The sequence below is a fragment of the Typopeltis vanoorti genome, chromosome 12, assembly GCF_054136105.1.
Source record: "Typopeltis vanoorti isolate ZY-2024b chromosome 12, IOZ_Tvanoo_1.0, whole genome shotgun sequence".
NCBI classification, from domain to species: domain Eukaryota; kingdom Metazoa; phylum Arthropoda; class Arachnida; order Uropygi; family Thelyphonidae; genus Typopeltis; species Typopeltis vanoorti.
This window is the reverse complement of record NC_143560.1, coordinates 21,173,420-21,196,021: the sequence shown is the minus strand read 5'-3', so window position 1 is coordinate 21,196,021 and position 22,602 is coordinate 21,173,420. Positions and strand designations below refer to the sequence as shown.

Here is a 22,602-nt window from a genome sequence, read left to right as displayed (position 1 = left end):
TCATTTAATCACTCTTATATCTGAGAGAAATGCAGAAAACCAGTGGACTTAAAAATATTATTACTCACCGTGCAAAAAAAAGTCCATCACAGATCACAAATATCAGAAAGAAAAACAAATGGTTCAATAATTCTATAGGACCTGTCACTAGAAAATACTAAGATATAGTAGCTGCAGAAATTTAATTAGTAAAATACTGGGTCTGGTAGTAAAGCTTATATGTTGACTATTCATAAATGCATTTTTTAAGGAAACTATAAACGTAGATTAATATTAACTAAAATAAATTTAATTAATACTTCCAATATTACACTTCCAATAAAACGAAAAGACAAACAAAGATTAATAGCAGCAGAAATGAAGTTTATGAGAAAAACTGCAAAGCATACCCTATTTGATCACAAAAGAAACGAAGAAATTATGAAAGAATTAAACCAAGAACCAGCAATAGAAAAAATTAAAATATAAACATAAATGGATGGAACACATTCAAAGAATGAAAACAGAAAGATTACCAAAACAAGCCTTAAGGTACAAGCCACTAGGAAAAAGAAAACCAGGCCATGCTAGGCCTAAATCCTTGATATGCATGATGACGAATATTTTGGCAAAGTCAAATTACCACCATCAGGGAACAAAATAAGATACATGCATGCAGGCACTAAACTAAATAATGAAAATGAGCATGTCAGCTGAGAGTAAGCTTAAAGTCCTAAATAGTGCCTCCCTAAATATTCACTAAATTAAATGTCCTTGGCTGTTGGGCTGAAATACAGAGGATGAAAGCTTCCCAAATTTAGCAGTTTCATGCAACAAAATTTGTTGAGGTTAGAGCAGTTTCAAGGAAAAGTCTTTGGTATTTATATTTGTGGCAGTGGAGTAAAGTGACTTTCTTTCAGCGTATTCTACGGCAGGTATCCAGAGCATGGTCAGCAAATCCTGAGTGGCTGTAGTGATGGAAATGGATATATAGTCCTTATGTTCAGCAATTTTGATGTTGCTATCCTGGCTGTTTGGCAACAGTAGGATAGTTTATAACTACATGGGACCTGAAAAACACTTGGTGGGTCTATGGAGTGTGGCTGGTTTTTGGTGGAATGGATAAGGGATATAATTTTTTTATGTGGTCTGAAAGTGGTTGAAAGGTTGCATTTTTTAAAGATTTTTGTTAGTTTTTCAGATGTGCTTAGATATATGGAATAGTAATAGCTTTGGTGTAGTCTCTGTTCTAGAGAGGGTGTGTAGGTTTGGGATTTTAATATTTTTTGGATACAGTAGGAATTGTAGCCACTGACTAAGAAAGTTTTGTGAAGTTCAATAAAAAAGGACACATCTGAACTAATTAATTTAGCCCTATTACATAAAGTTTTAATAATTCTATACTGTTGAGAGGGGGGGGGGGGGAATAATGTGACTTTGTGAATGAATCTACTGGTGTGTGTGTGTATGTGTGTGTGTGTGTGTGTGTGTGTGTGTTTTCTGTTAACAGAGAATGCCAGGGATCCATCAGGCTGTGTAATTAAAGTATCTAGGAAGGGAAGACTTGTAATTTTCTTTTACCAATGTGAACTGAATCCTGGGATGTTGATTCTTTAGGTATGTTAAAAATATGTTGAGAGCATCCAGGCCATGCAGCCAAATGGAGAACACATAATCAACAAAGCATAGCCATACAGTGAGTCTATATGGGGCAGAGTTAAGAATTTCTCTTCAAACGTTTCCATAAAGAAATTAGTCAGGGGGGAGAGAAAGTGGAGACCCCCTGTATTTGTTTGTAAATTTTCCTTGCCAAATAAAATATAGGTCATAGTGAACATAAACAAGGATGCAATATCGGGAGAAAATTCAGTTTGAATGAGGTCTAAAGTGTCTTTAAGTGGGACATTTGTAAACAGAGAAGAGACATCAAAACTGACCATAATGTCAGTGTTGGAGTGTGAGATTTTCTATACAGGCTTTAAAGCATTTCTGTTTCTCTATTATATTAATAGAGAAACAGAAAACACAGGTAATGAAGATGGTAGTACTTGCTGAACTAATGATTTAAGTAGCAATAAATATTGTATGAGAGAGGATGTAAAAGGTTTGTTGGAAGAAGCAAAAAAGAAAAGTGAAAGAGTAAAACTTAGTAGCTTGTTATCTATATATAACAAAACTGAGCTAAGGAGGCATAGCATATGATTCAAGGTGCAGGCTGTGTAGATGAAATAGATGAGAGTTCTGGGATGTGTGGATGAGTATGATATTAGAAAAGATTTGTATAAGAGGGACAACATGGCATTGGGAGCCTGGAGAAATTATTAATTGGGTTGAGACTGAAGCAGAGAGTCAGGGAAATTAGATCATGAGAGGAACAGTAAGAATGAGTGGGTAATTTAAGCTGTAGTATGCAAACATGACACACTGATATCATTGACCATGGCTATAAATCTGTTGAAAGGATGGAAATTTATGCTTTGAGTTCAGACTCTTTGGATGTCTGTGCACAGAAAAGAGGTAATTGCCCAACCATGTCAAGCAGACTGTAGATAGTATGCTCCTGACATTTGTGTATAGACATAACCAATTATCTCTTGGCTGCCAGGAGATAGTTGGTTATGTCTATACACAAATGCCAGGAGCATCTGAGACAAACAGGTAGAGGTGACTGCCTTGGTAAAGATCTTTAGCCCCAAGATTATGGGCACTAGAGAAATCTGGCTATCAGTCAGATGAAGTAACTGGAAAAAAGTTAAAAGTTAAGTTAAAAGGTATAGTATTTTGAGGAAGGAACAGTAGAGATGGAAGTGAGGGTACCACTAATGAATCAGATAATTTGTGTCCACTCTTAGGATAGAAACTCATGAAAGCAATAATAATGCCCCATGTAGTAGTGAGTTTGAGGTCATCTGGTATGAAGTGAGGCTAACAGGTGGTTTAGCTGCTGGGGACGTTGAAATGCATCGCCAGTTTACCCTGATGGATACTAATAAGTGCTATACAAAGTCTTCCCATGACTTTTGCTTAGCTAAATGACACATTGCTTTTTAACATTTTTCTTTGTATTATTTCAGAGCATACACTGACTTACTTTCCAGTAACTTTCAATATGTTTTTTTTTTCTTTTCCATAAAAGTCTCTTCAGCTTCTTAAATATACTAGTTCACCATAGTTCTGATTTTCACTCCTTGTAAACAACTTGAATGAGGCACAGAGGAGACAAAACTCATCTGACTTAGCATTCCTATAATGTCAGATAACAACGGGGATGAGAGTGAGTGGCTGTCGCTCCATTGAAAAAGAAATCAACATTAGATTAAGATCTGAAACTTTGAGAGCTGGCTGTTTTTGAATTACAGCTGAAGAAACTAAGGCAATGTAGTCAGAGTATCATGTTAATTATTTGTAGTGTGTCATCTGGTCATTTTCCAGTGTCTGGTCTTCTACTTTAAGGACTGAAGTTTCTAAGTGCATACTGAATTTTATTCATAGTCCTGTTGAGTGCTTGTCATTGTTCCAGGGCTAGTGTTCTGTGGTTTTGGTGCCTGGCTCAGGTCTTTTCACTAATGATGTTTTTACTTTTATCCATAGTCAGTCTGGCAGTGGTAACTGCTTTTCCAAACTCAAAATTGAGGCATCAATATTTTTCCTTTAAGTTGATTTTGGAATGGGACCAATGGATTTGTACAGACCAGCCATTAGTTTTGTCCAGTTGATGGGTGGGAATTTTGGTCTCAGAACATAAAATTATCTGACATTTTGTGTTCTGAGCCCAGGTGGAGAAAAACTGGATTACAATCAGAGCTGAGGTCATGTAAAATATTTATTTGGTATTGGTGCATGATGTTTTGGAGTATTGTTAAGTCAAGGGCATCAAGAAGTCTTTGCTATGTTGTAGCATGTGGGTTCTGGTGGTCTTAAAATCATGATGTTCCCAGTGGAAGTAAAGTTGTTGAAGGTTCCATCATTTCAGTTTGTAGTTCATCTGCTCTAGGTTGTGTGTCTGGTGTTCAGGTCTCCTGCTTCTAGAAGAGCTTGGTTTGTATCTTTCTAGAATTTTTGGTTAATTTCATTTCCAGTATGTTTGTTTGAAGAGTTATATACTGAATATATTTCCAGGGGGCCAGCATTTGCAGTTTGCATTTCCATGCATGAGATTTTTGTGTTGGCCATGGTGAGATTTATAACTGCATTGAATTCTATACCATATCTGACAAGATGGCCATCTACTATCCCCCCCCCACTTCCTTCCCCTCAGCATTGGGACTGCCATTTCAGTACAGAACAGTTCCTCAGTCTTGGATTGTTGGCTGGTTGGAGATGTATTTTGTTTACAAGGATTAAGTCAGCACTGTAGTGAGTTGTAAATCCTTGTAATTCATATATATTATTTCTTATACCATTAGTATTTCAGAACACAATCTAATAGTTATTAGGGAGTTAGGCCTTCATATCAATTCATGCAATAAAGATTGTTTGTGAACTTTTAACAAACTTGCTTGTGGACTTCTGGCTGGGATTGTTTGGATGAACTCAACATCTCATTCAAAGTGACTGCTATGATTGAACCATGCTGGATTTGGATTGGGCATAGTTCATTTTTTTCTGCTGGTTTTGGTGCCATCACCTCAGCATGTGCTTTGGTGATTTTGGCATTCCTTTTTTTTTGGGGGGGGAGTATTGACATTTGCTAGTTTCCTGTGCAGTAGTTGGCTCATTGGTTTACTTTTGGTTGTGGGGCAGCAGCCAAGTATTGCATGCATCCTCTAGCTGGTTGGTGCATTGAAGTTTTCACATTTAACTGGCTCTGTTTTTGATGTCTTTTTGCAGGAAGCTGCTGCATGGTTTTCTCCACATTTAATACAATGGACATTGGTTTTACAGAAGTGTGACAAGCAACCAAATTTTTGACAATGGTCCTTCTGTCATCATGATTCTAGTTTTATAACCTGGTCATAGACATCATAAATCTTTTGGTGTATTTGCTCATTTCCACCAGGACAAAATGCATTTGCTCTTTATTACTTGGAGCACATGGCTTACTTTAATGGGAATAAGTCCCTGGTTTGGAAGTCTATGACGACTACCACTGTAATTAAAGATTATTTACTACATAATACTACCTGAAATTTATCTCACATTTTAGAGTGAATGTATGAAACAGGATGTTTTTGCCTCTGAGAATCTAGAGAAGGCACTAATTGGCTACCATCTCTAGCTGTATTTGTATCTCCTCGTATGCAATTCTGGCTTTTGTGAAATTGATTTTACAGCTTGTGAGGGATGTGGCTATTGCTCCTTGGCTCGCAGGATAACTGAAGGAACTCTTTCCTTATAGCAGTTAAATTTCTGCTTCCATGGAGTTGAAGTTTCAATGCATACTGGTTCCTTCCTACTGGCTTTGCAAAACTCATAATATTCCTCATCTCTTTCCTGGGCCAAATCTGAGCTAGTTGTGGGTATGAAGTTAGAAACAGTGGTCTGTTTCTAACTTCATACTCACATATATAACTAACTTCATACCCACATAACAATGTCTAAAATGGCCACAGTTCCTCTCAAATTCAACCTGCAGTTAGTTGGACAATTTCTTCTGCAAGAATTCATAGAAACATCTGAAACTGCATGAGCATCTGCTCAAAATCTAGGTTTCTCATTCAGAAACATCCATTTAGAGTCAGTAATATATCGTAAGTTCTAAAATTACTGAAAGTAATCTGAAAGAAAAAAGAATAGATCTAGTAACTAACAAGGTACTTACTTCACTCACTGAATCATCTCACTGATCAATCAAAAACTCTTCCCCAAAGATCAAGATACTAAGGTTGAATCAGTGTAGAAGTCATATTTTCGATACACAAGTGGTAAAATGGTGTATCAACATATTAAAATAATCTGGATTAAATCCTTTCCTTTAGAGTTACATGGTGATCAGCATTTCATTTTAGATAAATTATGGACTCTACAACTGTGCTATAAATAACTATTTTAAGTTTCCTGATGTTTCGACCTTCAAATTAAGGTTATCATCTGGAGTATATACATATATATACAGAGACAAGCTGAATTACATTTCACACAGTATGCTAAAGAGACAATGATTTGATCAACGGTTATTCTACTGGCATGACCTCTAGTGAAAATAGAACATAAAATTTTTTTTTTTAATAAATTAATTAATTATTTAAAAACTACAAAGCTATATTCTATTTAGGATAACATCAAAGAAACATTCTTTCATATAGATAGTTTTCTTACAGTAACAATGATGTCCTAATTTAACATGCTGTTATATTAGATTTAAAATTATGCATTACTTATGGTTGTATTTATAGTTAACACTTAGGGAGAAAGATTAAGTGGGTAGAATATGTACCTTCCATATGCTTGGGATTTTTAGACCATCATTATTGTTAAGATTAGGGTGGTTGACAAGAATCACACAGGCTTCCTTAAATTTAAGTTCATACCATGTTTTGGTGTGATGTAAACAACTGGTGCATTTCCAGTCAATTCTATACAAAATTTTCAGGGCATGATCAGAAATTTATTTATTTTTTATTTGTATTTTTTAAATTAATTAATTAAATTTTTTTTAATATTCTATTTTCACTAGAGGTCATGCCAATAGAATAACCACTGATCAAATCATTGTCTCTTTAGCATACTGTGTGAAATGTAATTCAGCTTGTCTCTGTATATATGCATATACTCCAGATGATGACCTTAATATGAAGGTTAAAACATCAGGAAATTAAAATAGTTATTTATAACATTGTTGTAGAATAAATTAAAGATACCAAGAAATTATATACTTGGTTTAATCCTTTATCCAAGTGTAAGCAAACAAAGTTTGTGCCTGAAGTATTTTCAGGACTGGGCAACTCATGGTAAAGGTGGTATGACTTCACATCACTTGCCTTAGTATCCCATAATGCAAAACACATCTCCTTGCAGATATGTATAATGCTATGCATTATGGAAAGGGTCACTACCAGACTGGTTTCAACCCTTATTGAGGTCTCTTCAATGGGAGCCAGACCCCAGATCCAGACCTCTGAATCTGGCTCCCACTGAAGAGTATATAATATAATTTCTCGTTAAGTATAACATACTTTGTAACCAAGTGAAATAAAACTTCCTATGATACTGAGTTATGGTAGCATTTCAAAATTTAAACATTAATTCTGGATTTTTATTTTCATTATGTCATCCTCTTTTACCTTCTTTCTATTTTGTCTCCAATTACTGTTTGAATTTGTTTTATATGATCTGTTTCTGCCAAACTTTTGTGCCTTATCAATGTACGATTTCCCACCCTTTCTTTTGTGTTTTCCTCTCATTTCCTACCTCTAGAATGGGGAGGTTTTTGACCCTTTTTTTATTCCAAGAGAAAATTTGTCACTATAACAATCTTTTTCTCTTGTTCATTCAGGTATACTGAGCATCTACTCAGTATACCTGAATGATCAGGTATACTGATCATTCAGTATACTACGTGCTTAGGAATGGAACTGATCATCAGCTCAGTTCCAATCCTAAGCACGTAGGTTTTTTCTCAACTTACAAGAATTAATAACAATTATATTAAAACGAAGGAAATGATTAAAGAAGAAAATTAAAGAAGATACTAATGATTCTACAAAACAGTATATTTATAAAACAAACAACCATTAACAATTGTGATGATAAACTGCTAACAGAAACATTTTAGTATTATCAAAAGGATTACCTGTTTGACTTTTCAACATTTAGGTCCTTTAAATATTCACTCAGACTTTCAATCACATGATCCTCATCTTTAACTTTATCTAAAGTCTTCAGATTAGCCTCCATAATATCTACATGCAGATATACACATATAGTGTTTAGGTATAGATAAGAAAATCATCACACACACACACAATGCCTGCTATGAATAGGCCATTGAACTAACATATTCATGTATAAATAATGTTACAATTAACTAGAGGTCAGCAAACTATGGTCTGTAGGTTTCATCTGGCCCGCCACTTATTAGTGCATGGCCTGAGAGCTAAGATGATTTTTAAAAAAATTTTATGAATCATGAAATTGCTGTTTTAGTATCCACAGCGTAGTGTTAATATGATGCAGCTATGCCCATTAATTTGCATATGGTTAATACCTGTTATCACACTACATGTATAGTTTTGGAAGTGACTATATGCTGCACTGTCATCACTGCTTGCACCTCAGTGCTAACTCGACAGCATTTTCAGTACCATGCATTTCTTAGTAGCACGTATCACAAGTTTCCACCAATCATGTAACAACAAGTGAAGAAGAAAAAGTTGACTCTGAATGCTGCATTTTTAATCAACAGTGAAGTGCAGATTATTTTGTTACTGAATTAAAAAGCAAACCATTGTGCTTATTAAACAATGCACTATAGCACAACACATAATATGTTGTATTTTGTTTTCTATCTAATAGATAAATACATGACATCCCTGATTTTACCTCTTAACCCGTGAAGCCTAAAATATTTACTATCTGGCCCATCTCAGAAAAAAATTTGCAGACCTCTGCAATAAACTACAGAAAATTATCTTAAGAAGGAGAAACAATAATAGCTTTAAAAAAATCAATTCTCATTATAACAAACAGCATTAAACTGAATGGAATATTATTCTAAAAGAAATTTACTAAAGCAAATTATAGAGCTCTGTATTTGATATAGTGATAGTTGACAATATGTAAAGTTAATAATAGATTGATTATACAAATTATAGAAACAACTAGAGTGTTAAAGTAAAACATTAGTTTAATATAAACCAAAACAATGTCTCGACCTTCACCTTAAGGTCATCACCTGGAGTATATATATATACACACACACAAACACATATATATATATATACAAAGAAACAAACTACACTACAATCTATATGGTATGCTAAAGTTACATTAATTTGGTCAACTGTTAAAACTACTGGCCTGACCTCTGGTGAAAAAAAAAGCTTACTACATCAATGCTAGAGTTCTGTTATTATCTATTTGGTTACAAAACATAAATTAAGCTAGAAAGCAAAATGCTCTCACATAATTGCTCATATAAGTACGAATATAAATTACAACAAAACAGTATCGATGGTGGCCAATAAAAGTGAAATTATTGCTTAGAGTCTTAAAATCAGAGTTTGTTGGAAAACTTGAACTTGAGTGGGTTGAATGTGTGCCATCCAAATTCTTGGGATTTTTATGTTCCCATTATTAAGATTAGGATAGTTAATCAAAATTTCACAGGCTTCTTTAAATTTACATTCATACCAGATTTTTGTACGATGCAAAGAACAGGTACTTTTCCAATCATTTTGGTGTAGGGTGTTAAGATAATGACATGACCTGAGAGGCCTGCTTCACCAAAATTGTTAAATTTAATGTGTCGTTTGCATTTCACGGATGGGAATTGTACATCCAGTTTCTCCAATATAAGGTAAACTACATGTGCAATGGATGCAATATACTCCAGGGTGAGCCAGTAGGGAGGGGGAGTTGAATATGTTTTTTTAATTTTATAGGTGGTTTAAAAGTAGCATTAAGGAATAGAATTCTATTTAATTTCTTTGATAATCCTTTAATGTATAGGATAGCCATGTTTTACTGTAATCTATATTATATGTATTTTTTATGAAGTTTTATGAAGAACTTTACTGATAGTATGTTTGCTATGGCCATTATTTATAAATGTATTGTTAATAATTTGTAATTCTTGTTTAAGAGCTTGTTTATGAAAGCAAAATGTTATAAGTCTGTTTTTGAGGGCGTTAATGACTCCAAGTTTTTGTGAAGGGTGGTGATAAGAGTTAGCATGTACATATTGGCTGGTACGTGTCGGCTTGCAGTAGACGGTGCAGCATAGACTGCCTGAGGGAAAACATATCACTAGTGTATCCAGGAAAAGGAGCGAGTTCTGATTTTCAATTTCAACAGTAAAATGTATATGTTCGTGTTTTTTGTTCAGATGGCTGAGGAAGGTGTTTAATGTTTGGTGGCATGTGTGGCCAGATAACAAAAACATCAGCAATGTATCTAAGCCAAACTGTAAGGAATATAGAGCACGATGCTTAAAACCTTCCATATAAAATTAACAATTGGGGAGGATAGTGGTGAGTCAATGGCCATACCTTCTTTTTGTAGGTAAAAATTACTTTGCCACACAAGGTAACTGGAACGTAGTATGTGGGAAAAGAGAGCCATAATATCGGGTGGAAATTTGTTCTGTAAGAGAAGAATTGTGTCACTTAAATTTTGGATTTAGAAAACCAAATTGTATTCTTATTGGTTAAACCAAAATATAAAAATGATGGTACAACATGACAAAATTTCATGCCGGCTGGGGCGTCGCCCGGTTAAACAATGCCATTGTTTTTGCCAGGGAGAAGAGCGAAAAGTCAGCTACTGGAACAAATCTGAAAACACACCCGAACTAAACATCACCAGAGTTAAAGATCGGTACTATCAACATAAGAAGCCTGAATGGCAAAGAAATGGAGCTGGCTGAGGAATTAGACAAGTACCAGATCGACATAATAGGGGTGGCTGAAACAAAAAAGACAAAAACTGGTGAGATCTTTCTGAGCAATAAATACAAAATGTTATATTCAGGCAATGACAATCAAGGAAAAGAAGGAGTAGCCATAGTATTCAACACAAAATACAAGGCTAATCGTCTTGAATGGCAGTCAGTCTCAAGTAGAGTAATGTGGGCAAATATGAGAATGGAGAACTGGACAATGAGACTTATTTGTGCCTATGGTCCCACTAAGGTAGAAGTGGAGGAATTTTTTGAGGCTTTAGAAAAAAACAACTGACACAATGAAAAAGGAAAAGTTGGTCCTTGTTGGGGATCTAAATAGCAGAGTAGGAAATGATTGCGAGACATACAAAAATATTTCGGGAAAATTTAGAGAAAAGAGCAAAGCTAATAATAATGGCAAAATATATCTGTTAGATTTCTGCTCAGGGCATGGACTGGTTTTATGTTGGAACATGGACTAACACCATGTTCCAACATAAAAATGTGCACAAATTCACATGGACAGAAGAGGCAAGGAATAAGAAAAGTCTCATAGACTATGTTATTGTTGATGGTGATGTCTTCTCCCTGGTGCAGGACACCAGAGTGTACAGAGGATTTGAAATTGGAAGTGATCACTATTTAGTCTTGAGCAGGATAAAATTGAATTTCATATTGAAAAGAAGAACATGTGAGAAAGTTTTAAAGCAAATAAAAGTTGAGAAGCTCTCAAATTTGAACTGTAGACTAAAATACACAAAGATTAATGAAGAAAAAATGAAAGAGTTTGAGAACAGGAATCAAACCTTGGAGATTCAGTGGCAAGCCTTGAAGCCCTGCTCGATTCAGCTAGAGAGGCATGTGGTGAAGTTGTCTGCAAGGATAGAAAAATTAGAACTCCATGGGGGACACAGGAAGTTAAAGAGGCAGTGAAGGAAAAGAAGAAAGCATATCAAAAGTTCCTGGCAAATAAGTCAGCTTGTGTGCTTAGAGAATACAGAGACAAATGCAAGAATGCTAAACACTGTGTAAAACTAGCTAAACAAAAGTCATGGGAGAACTTTGGCAAGAATATAGAAAATAAATATCAAGAAGGTGGCAAAATATTCTGGAGGTTGTTGAAGAAGCTTAGGAATGGAGGAAAGAGTACTGTAAAAGGAGTTAGAGATGATAAAGGTGACATGAAAAACGAAAGAAAAAGATATCCTTCAAGTATGGAGTAATTACTTCGAAAAAATTGTTAAATGATGATAGCACAGTAGTAAAAAACACTGACCAGGCATGCAGCCAGGAATACATATCCATACTTGAAGTAGAAAAAGCCATAAAAGGCTTGAAATGTGGAAAGGCAGCAGGAGTAGATGATATTCGACCAGAAATGCTGAAGTATGGTGGTATAAAAGTCTTACAGTGGCTGCACTGCATAGTTCAGAAAGCCTGGACAGAGGGATGAATTCCCGATGTTTGGAGTAGAGCTCTCATAGTACCCATGTATAAAAAGGGAAATAAAACTGAATGTGAGAATTACAGAGGTATTTCCCTACTGAGTGTTCCTGGCAAGATCTATGCAAGTATACTTGAGAAACGGTTGAGAAGAATTGTGGAAGAAAAGCTTGGTGAAGAACAAGCTGGATTCAGGCCAAATAGAGGCTGTCAGGATCAGATCTTCACTTTATGACAAATAGTCGAGAAAGCATAAGAATATAACAAAGATCTGTATTTAAGTTTTGTCGATTTGGAAAAGGCATATGACAAGGTGCCGAGAGAGAAGCTATTCAATATGCTACAGTTATATGGTGTCAATGGGGCATTATATCAAGCAACTTAGTCTTTATTTGAGTTGTAAGTCAGCAGTTAGAATTGAAGGAAATACTGGAAGATGGTTTAATGTTAAATCTGGTGTGAGACAAGGATGTACATTATCCCTTCTGTTATTCATTATCTATATGGATCACATTATGAAGGAAAGTGGTATTAAACATGATATCAAAATTGGAGATGTTAATGTCAGCTCTTTGCTTTATGCGGATGATGTTATACTTCTAAATAAATCCGCTACAACTCTGCAAGATTCTTAGGCACGATTTTTGGTATTTTTGGTGAGGATGGTAAATTAAATATAGAAATAGACAACAGAATCAGCAAGGCTGGTATGGTGGGAAGTCAATTGAATAAATTCATATGGAATAAGAGAGAAATTAGTTGGAACACTAAATTAGCTGTATACAAGACACTGTTCAAACCAGTTTTAACTTATGGATCTGAGAGCTGGGTCAGAAGTAAAACACTTGAACAAAGACTAGAGACCGCAGATATGAGAGTCCTGAGAAAGATTATAAGCGTGAACAGATGGCATCAATGGCAATATCATATTAAAAATGAGGATATTAGGAAAGAACTTGATATTGTCAGCATCCAGGAATGTGTTAGCAGAGATAATCTCAGGTAGTATGGTCACTTAAACAGAATGGGAAAAGAAAGATTAGCAAAAATAAGTTCTCTGCCAGGTTGGCAGCAAAACAACCCAGAGGAAGACCAAGATATAGGTGGATTGATACAGTACAAAGTGCCTTAGATGATAGAAATATAAGATCTGATAATGTTGGAGTCTTGACAAGTAACAGACTGATTTGGAGGAAAATTGTAGATAGGAAGTTAGTAATGATGTCATTTTTTTTCATGTAGTACTATCATATCTTGTACACCTCTTGAGGGTACATGGCAGGAATTTGATGATAATGACTAGGACATTTGTGAAAAGGGGAAAACACATCAAAACTGACTAATAAATCTCTAATAAATCATATTTGCCAGGTGTTATGTTTTTAATTTTGTTTGTGAAGTGTTGTGTGTTCTTTATATAGGAGAGGAAATGACCTACCAACTGCTTGAGTGTTAATGCTAATTTCTTGGCTAGGTGATAATTAAGGCTGTCTATACCTGCAACTATTGGCCTTAGCAGAACGTTATATTCGTATACCTTGGGAACACCATATATTCTGGGAGAGTTGGTCCAATGGGGTAATTTTTTGGCAGTGTCCAATGGCCAAGAAGTGACAGACTTAAGTAATTTAACTGTTTTTTTTTTTTCTTAATCCTGTTAGTTGGAGTTCAAAAGAAGATAAGTGCTATTATCAGAGACTAATTGATTCATTTGATAAATCTAAGTAGATCTGTTTAGGATGACCATGGCATTACTTTTGTCTGATTTTGCTATAATTATATCCTGATTAGATTTTAAAGACCTGACTGCTGCCAGTATTGTTTTTTGGTAAGATTGCTATATATAGTTTTCTTTTTATTCAAAACATTGCTAGTTTCTAAACAAATTTTATCAGCCACCTTATTTGGAAGAAACTTAATGCCTCTTTCTATGTGGTAAATAACATCCAGTTTATTAATAGTTTCTACTGCAAAGTTTAAGAATTTATTAAGTAGTGAAAGTTCACTGTTATTTAGGATGTGGCTAGATAGGTTGATCATATGGTCATTGCTGGCATGTGGTTGGTCACTCATCATCTCACTTGTCTACTGTTCACTGTTAGAGTAAAATGCCAGGGAAGAGATATCCTGATTGGTTAGATTTGCATGATTGGCATTCAAATTTTGCCAATGTTTTAATTGGCAAAATCTAGCCTTAAATTTTTCATTATTACTTTCCAGAATTAGCTGAATTATCAATGATTCTTGCAAGTATCCAGATTCATATAACTAGAGAGTTCAGATTGTAAATTTAAAACTTGATTTTGTGTCATTGCTAGGCTTTTGTGGGCTGTCTGAATTTGTTCCCTAAGTATTGCTTTCTCTGTATGTGCATCAATCAGCTGGCTTTTGCCAGTTGATTGATCAAAAGTGAAACGTATCTTTAACTTACCGTAATAATTGCAGCACTTGCAAGTAACATCTCCATGGATTAAGAATCCTTTCCTTCATTATTATTCGATGATCAGCATTCATTATACTAATTATGGAAACAACTACTGTGTTAAAGTAAAGCGTCAGTTTAATCTCAACCAAAATAATCACTTGATGTTTTGATCTTCACATTAAGATCATCATGTGGAGTGTACACACATATATAAAAAGAAACAAGCTACACTATAATCTAAATGGTATGCTAAAATTACATTAACTTGGTCAACTATTAAAACTATTGGCCTGACCTCTGGTGAAAAAAAAAACTTACTACATCAGTTCTAGAGTCCTGTTATTATTATTATCTATTTGGTTACAAAAAAATAAATTTAATAAATTTAAAGACTCCTGTGAAATTTTGATCAACCATTATAATTTTAACAATAATGATGACATAAAAATCCCAAGAATTTGGATGGCACGCATTCATCTCATTTAAGTTCAAGTTCTCTAACAAACCCTGATTTTAGGACTCTAAGCACTAAATTCACTCTTGCTGGCCGCCATCCATAATGTTTTGTTCTAATTTATATGTGTACTTATATGAGTAATTATGTGAGAGCATGGTATACCCTAGCTTAATTTATTTTTTGTAACCAAACAGATAATAATAATAATAATCATCTTATCCATGCTAATATGTTATAATCCAATCCAATATTCTCCAATTTATGCAATGGTTTTCCATGTTGTATCCTCTCAAAAGCCTTAGCAAAGTCCAAAAGTACCAATGGTGTATCCATTCTCCTTATCTAAATCATCAGTAATAACATTATAAAATGTGAGCAAGTTGCTTAAGCATGACCTTTTCCTAATAAACTCATGCTATTCACTGTAAAAGATTCTCTGTCAACCCATTTCTGTATATGAACTCATACTAACTTTTCCAAAAATCTTCACCACCACATCAGAGATAAAGATAGGTCAATACTTAAACACATCAGTCTTTGCACAACCCTTGTGCAATGAGATTATTATACATTCTATCCACTCCTGTGGAATCTTCTCTGTGATGAAATCGTGTGGCGGCACGTGTGGCCAGATAACGAAAATATCGTCAACATATCTAAGCCAAACTGTAGGTTTTAAAGTAAAGGAATCTAGAGCACATTGCTCAAAAGCCTTAATGATTAATTGTTTTGCACGCATCATGTTTATTTCGTAATGCATTTTGTTGTCAACATCAACCGATCCACTAGGTCTGTAACAACACCCAACCATGTATTTCATCTTGTTAGATTCCACCTCACACCAATGGCTTCAAACTTACTGCTACATAGAAAACTGTTACTAGTATTGCAGTCATAGCTTCTTATCCTAACTAGCCTAAAATTATCCAATACCATTAACAGCACCCTTCCTCCTCTCCCATCTGTCTATTCTTCTTGAAAATAGTGTACCCTTTATGCTCAATAGCAGTTAGTATATCAACCACTGATAGCCAGATCTCGCTTAATGCCTACAAACTGAGGTCCCAACTTATTATCAAAGCAACAAACTTTTATCCCCTCTGTTTCCAATATGTCTAGCATTTGTGTTCAGACATAAGTTGTCTGTATGCTTTTTGGTATATTCACGTCTGTAGCCTGCATGACCCAGTTGGTCAACTTGCAGATATCTATACTTATCTAATGCCTCACAAATGCAGACATCCATGCACCTGCTTAATAATTCTGAACTGGCCAAACAAACAATCATTCTTTCCTCATCGTCATTTCCACAATAATGCATATTTTTATCATTAATACAGTTGGCATAACATGGATCGCTCCAACATACAGACTCTCACCATTCTTCCCATCATAATCTAGTTTCCTGACTGCATTAGGTCTCAATCACTATTTTCTCAGGATTCCTAATACCAAATGCATTCAAATGTAGTCATCCATCACATACAAATCCATTCTTCCCTCAAATTCACTTCACACATCAAAAATCTTGCATCCATTCTTTCTAAACAGTCTACACATTGAATTATTTGTCACTGTAGCTCTTCTTACTTCAGTTCTACCACATCTATGTAATATAATAACATTTTCACTTTATCACTCTTCACTCTTGCTTCTTCCAAAATTGGAAATGATCACCATTTAGTCTTGAGCAGGATAAAATTGAATTTCATATTGAAAAGAATAACATGTAAGAAAGTTTTAAAGCGAATAAAAGTTGAGCAGCTCTCAGATGTGAAATGTAGACTAAAATACACAAACATTATTGAAGAAAAAACGAAAGAGTTTCAGAAGGAACCAAACCTTGGGGTAGCAAGCTCTGAAGAAAACACTGATTGATTCAGCCAGAGAGGCATGTGGTGAAGTTGTCTGCAAGGATAGAAAAATCATAACTCCATGGAGGACGCAAGAAGTTAAAGAGGCAGTGAAGGAAAAGAAGAAAGCATATCAAAAGTTCCTGGCAAATAAGTCAGCCTGTGCTCTTAGAGAATACAGAGACAAATGTAAGAAAGCAAAACACTGTGTAAAACGAACTAAACAAAAGTCATGGGAAGACTTTGGTAAGAACATAGAAAATAAATATCAAGAAGGAAGCAAGACATTCTGGGGGTTGTTGAAGAAGCTCAGAAATTGAGGGAAGAGTGCTATAAAAGGAATTAGAAATGATAAAAATTACATGAAAACAGGAGAAAAAGATATCCTTCAAGTATGGAGTAATTACTTCCAAAAAATTGCTAAATGATGACAGCACAGTGGTAAAAAACACTGAGCAGGCATGCAGCCAGGAATACATATCCATACTTGAAGTAGAAAAAGTCATCAAAAGCCTGAAATGTGGAAAGACAGCAGGAGTAGATGATATTCGACCAGAAATGCTGAAGTATGGAGGTATAAAAGTTTTACAGTGGCTGCACTGCATAATTCAGAAGTCCTGGACAGAGGGATGAATTTCAGATGATTGTAGTAGAGCTCTCATAGTACCCATATATAAAAAGGGAAATAAAACTGAATGTGAGAGTTACAGAGGTATTTCTCTACTGAGAGTTCCTGGTAAGATATATGCAAGTATACTTGAGAAACGGTTGAGACGGATTGTGGAAGAGAAGCTTGGTGAAGAACAAGCTGAATTCAGGCTAAATAGAGGCTGTCAGGATCAGATTTTCACTTTACGACAGATAGTTGAGAAATCATGGGAATATAACAAAGATCTGTATTTAAGTTTTGTAGATCTGAAAAAGGCATATGACAAGGTGCCTAGAGAGAAGCTATTCAAAACATAGAGTTGTATGGTGTCAATGGGGCATTATATCAAGCAATACTTTGTCTTTATTTGAGTTGTAAGTTAGCAGTTAGAATTAAAATACAGGAAGATGGTTTTTATGTTAAAGTATCAGACACGGATGTACATTATCCCCTCTGTTATTATCTATATGGATCACATTATGAAGGAAAGTTGTATTAAACCTAATATCAAAATTGGAGATGTTCATCTCAGCTCTTTTTTCTTTATGCAGATGATGTTGTACTTCTAAATAAATCTGCTACAAGTCTGCAAGATTCCCTATCTAAAGTGAATGACAGTTGTAATAGATATGGTATAACGATCAGCATTAAAATGACAAAGACAATGAAAATAGGCAGAATCGTTGAAAATGTCAACTATGTTGTGAACGGAGAACCTGTGGAACAAGTAAAACATTTCAGCTTCTTACGCACGATTTTTAGTGAATATGGGAAGTATCTTCAGGACTGAGGCAATGCATGGTAAAGGTGGATCAAGCTCTCATCACTCCTTGTGTTAGTATCTCCCATAATGCAAAGCACATCTTCTTGTGGATATGTATAATGCTATACATTAAGAGAAGGGCCGCTACCCAACCAGGTTTCGACCTTTATTGAGGTCACGTCAGTGGGAGCCAGACCAAGAGGTGGTGATACTAAGGTCGAAGCACTGAAGAAGTCATATTTACCTATACCATGTGCTCTGCATGATATATAGATGTGTTTTGCATTATAGAAGATACTAAGGATTAAACTAAAATTTATTATAATCAACAAAGCTGGTATGGTAGGAAGCTAACTGAATAAATTTATATGGAATAAGAGAAATTAGCCAAAACACTAAATTAGCTGTATACAAGACAGTATTCAAGCCAATTTTAACTTATGGATCTGAGAACTGGGTCAGAAATAAAACACTTGACCAAAGACTAAAGACTGCAGATATAAGAGTCCTGAGAAAGATTAGGGGCATGAACAGATGAACAGAAAAAGTGCCACAGAAGATAGAAATATAAGATCTGATAATGTTGGAGTCTTGACAGGTAACAGACTGATTTGGAGGAAAATTGTAGATAGGAATTTAGTAATGATGTAATTTTTCATGTAGTACTATCAATATCCTGTACATCCCCTTGAGGGTATATATCAGGAATTTGATGGTGATATATTACTCAGTGGAAAAACTTGTAGTTTTTGCTTTACTGTATACGCTAAGTAAAGTTCTAATGATTATTTAATAATTATTATTATTATTGTTCCGGGAAACTCCAAGGAGTCGACAGACTCATCAAGGGAGGCCCTAACATCATGTCAAGAACAACTATTCAACATTATCTATCATACCTTGCCTTGAACTCATTCATGGTCGTAGCACCCACAACAGACTCTGGAAGCTAATTCCACTCATTTACCACTCTCCAAGTAAAAAACCTAGCTCTAACACCCTTGTCAACCACGCTCTTGCCCAGCTTCCATGCATGGCCCCTAGTCCTCCCACCACCAGTCATATTTTCAAAAATATCTTCTGGATCAATCTTATAAAAACCCTTCAGTAATTTGAATGTCTCAATCATATCACCCCCTCCTTCGCCTATCGTCCAATTTCTGCAACCCACAAATCTTCAACCTATTCTCATAAGGTTCATTCCACAGACCTGCTATCATATTGGTCACTCGTCTCTGGACCCTCTCAACTTCCTCCCCATCACGAAGAAACCCTGGTGCCCATAGCTGGGCACAGAAGTCCAGATGGGGTCTTATCAAGGCTCGATACAGAGGAACAACAACTTGTTCGTCTCTGCATGTTAAAGTATTTTTCAGAAGCCAAGTGATTTGGTGAGCTGTTTTAGTTACTTTTGCAATGTGTCCCCTAAACTTCAACTCCCTATCCACCAACACTCCCAAATCCCTGACCTCATCAATCTCCTGGAGTATGGTTCCACCAATGCGATATACTGCTGCTATTCTTTTCACCCCAAAGTGCATAACCTTACACTTTGCCACATTAAATTGACATCCATTTTTCCTAGCCCAGTCCTCCAAACTATCCAAATCATCCTGTAAAATTTTGACATCCTGTGCACTCACAATTGCTCTACCCAACTTTGCATCATCAGCAAACAAGTGAACACTTCCGCTCAGATCCTTTCCAATATCATTGATGAACAAATTGAAAAGCAGTGGTCCAAGAACAGAGCCCTGTGGCACTCCACTAGTCACAAGACGTCTTTTAGACTCCACTCCTGAATAAACCACTCTTTGATATCTCTCCTTCAACCACCCTTTTATCCATCTCACCAACCCTATATCTATACCCATCTGCTCCAGTTTACTGATTAGGGTTCCATGTGGTATCCTATCAAAGGCCTTGGCAAGGTCCAGTAGTATCACTGTAAACTCATTACCCCTATCCAGTTCAGCCGTCACTGTGTTATAAAACGTGAGCAAGTTACTGAGGCATGATCTACCCTTCACAAAACCAATCAAAATTTCTCTCTCTTTCATTCATTCACTCACACACACACACACACAAGTTTATTTAAACACCATGTATATTAAGAAATAACTTGCTTATTGACGTTTAAGAACAATAAAATGTAAACTGTTACTCCATTAAAGTTTATTGAAAAGAAAACTCATAGCATAAATGTTACCTCAATTTTTTTTTTTTTTTGGGGGGGGGGTATCATTCAGTGTTAGTATGCACAATTATTCTTGAAAAGCTATCAATGCAGTGTTATTTGTCAAATAACAAGAATGAAATGAAATTAAAAAGTTGAACTGTATTTTCAATTTTCGCCCACTTGATTGTTTTCAACTTGGAAACACTGATTTTTCAAGAACAGTGAATTCCATTTTATTTTTAATCAAATATTCAAGACTTAAGATCATGATGAAATATTTGGCTGTGGTATTAGTTGAGTTGTTCTTAAATTTAGAAGTTGTTTATTGTTACTCTTCTGGTTAATCTCTTCTACAGTGGATATTAATTTGTATAGCCTGTTGAAAGTCAAATGAGTATTGTTGACACTGGAATTTTATAAATAACATATAGAGAGATTATTATAATATTGTTATTCAAGAACTTCAATCTCCATGAAAACTTTTCAAACTTCACAGCAATGCAATAAATGCATGCATGCAGGATTTTTTGCATATCTCCAAAGCAAACAGACTTCATTTTAGTTTTTCAAACATCTTTCCCATCTTTATTTCTTTTTTTAATTCAACTAATAACAAGCCAATAAGCTATAAAAAGGAAGCCTCTGTCTTCACAGGAAGATTAAAGAATAAAGTTAGGAGAGAAGTGTTATAAAATATAAGGCCAAACTCAAATATATTTAATAAATGTATAACTATATAAAATGTTGATCCAGTGTATTTTAATAATAAGGTGATATACCTTTCTTCTACTTGTATATGGGAAATATATGATTTCCATTAATTTAACCTTGGTATCTGTTCTTGGGATCTGTTCCCACTAATGAGACCTCATAGGTCAAAATCAGTGTAGGTAGCGACACTTTCCTTAAATCCCATTCATGTGTCATCTTCTATCTAGGAGATTGACTACCACGATGTGACTCATGGTTAACTATGAGTGTAACGACATGTGGTGAGGACTCTATCACTTCCACATATTGTTGTAAGTATTCATGACCATAATCCGCGTGTGTTCATGGGGCCAGTTTGCCTGTTCTGAGGGACAAAAACCCAAGTTCCGGGTGAAAAAACCCTCTACCTCCATATGAGACCGGCTAACTCACTTTTAGTCCAAACAGATTAGATGATTATGTGATTATAGACAGGAATCGAACCCAGGTCTTTCTGACCAAAGAGCTTGGTCTATACCAACTGAGTTAAGAAGGCTCATTTCCTTAAATACATAGCAATATACATGTCCAAAAGGAAGTGCACTTTGCATTATACTGTGCAAAGTGCACTTCAACTGTTTCTATATATGAGTAACCTTACTTGGGTTAAAATTAGGGTTAAACAAATATAATTTTGTGGCAACTTTAATTCTAAAGAAATTAGTTGCATTTTCTTCCTTCTTTTACTATCCACATAGTAATTATTTTTTTTGTATATAGTAAAAGTGTTTTACTGTTAAAGTAATGTAAGCATTCAGTTGAGCACATTTTTCAGATCTCCAAAGCACGAATGACTCTTACCAGTTTTATCTCAACAATGGGGTACGCAAAAACATACTCTACTTAAAACAATGCAAAGGTTCGGTTGACCCTCCCGTTAGTTTCTAGTATTTTAATTTTCCACAAATCCACAAAAAATAATATTGCGAGAAATTTAATATGATGGAAGTGTGAAAGAAAGAGATAGAGAGGAAAATGAACAGTTATTACCTTTTGGTTTGTCTTTCTTTTCAATTCCACCGAACCTAGCATGTAATTTTGTTTTTCCTACACTGCAATTATTTTTCTCTGCATTTTTATGGATAAGTTTATCAGCTGTCTTGATTTCTGTTTTATGGAAGGTTGTATGAGCCTATGAAGAAGAGGAAAAAACATTGAATACTCAAAAATATTTTTAGCCCTAGAATTACACTGACCCCTCAAAATTTGTGTGATAATTTAGTTTATCCATGAAATGAATGAAAACAGCTTATGTCATACGTTGAACTATATATGTTATGTTCATACGTTGAACTATTCATATATCCTTTAAATTTTGTAAGGATGCATAAGTTAGTCCTTATCATAATTCATCATGATAAGGACTAACTTTAGAATTTGAAATATTCTATCAACGAAATGTAAAGAAAAAAAAAATTAAGTTTCAAATCATTATTATTATTTTTCTCTGCCAGGTTGGCAGGAAAACAACCCAGAGGAAGACCAAGATATAGGTGGATTGATATGGTACAAAGTGCCTTAGACGATAGAAATATAAGATCTGATAATGTTGGAGTCTTGACAA

The 22,602-nt window shown here is 35.0% G+C and overlaps 1 protein-coding gene across 3 annotated transcripts in view; it reads right to left on the bottom strand.

Annotated features, from left to right (window-relative positions):
* LOC150100620 (uncharacterized) overlaps window positions 1-22,602 on the bottom strand; it is a 174,156-nt gene that overhangs the window by 59,218 nt on the left and 92,336 nt on the right. For all 3 annotated transcript variants that reach the window (XM_090401971.1, XM_090401972.1, XM_090401973.1), the window contains 2 exons: window positions 22,029-22,170; window positions 7,712-7,820 (listed from right to left, as the gene is read on the bottom strand). In XM_090401971.1, the coding sequence (XP_090258097.1) occupies window positions 7,712-7,820; window positions 22,029-22,170 (251 nt within the window). The remainder of the gene's footprint in view (window positions 1-7,711; window positions 7,821-22,028; window positions 22,171-22,602) is intronic.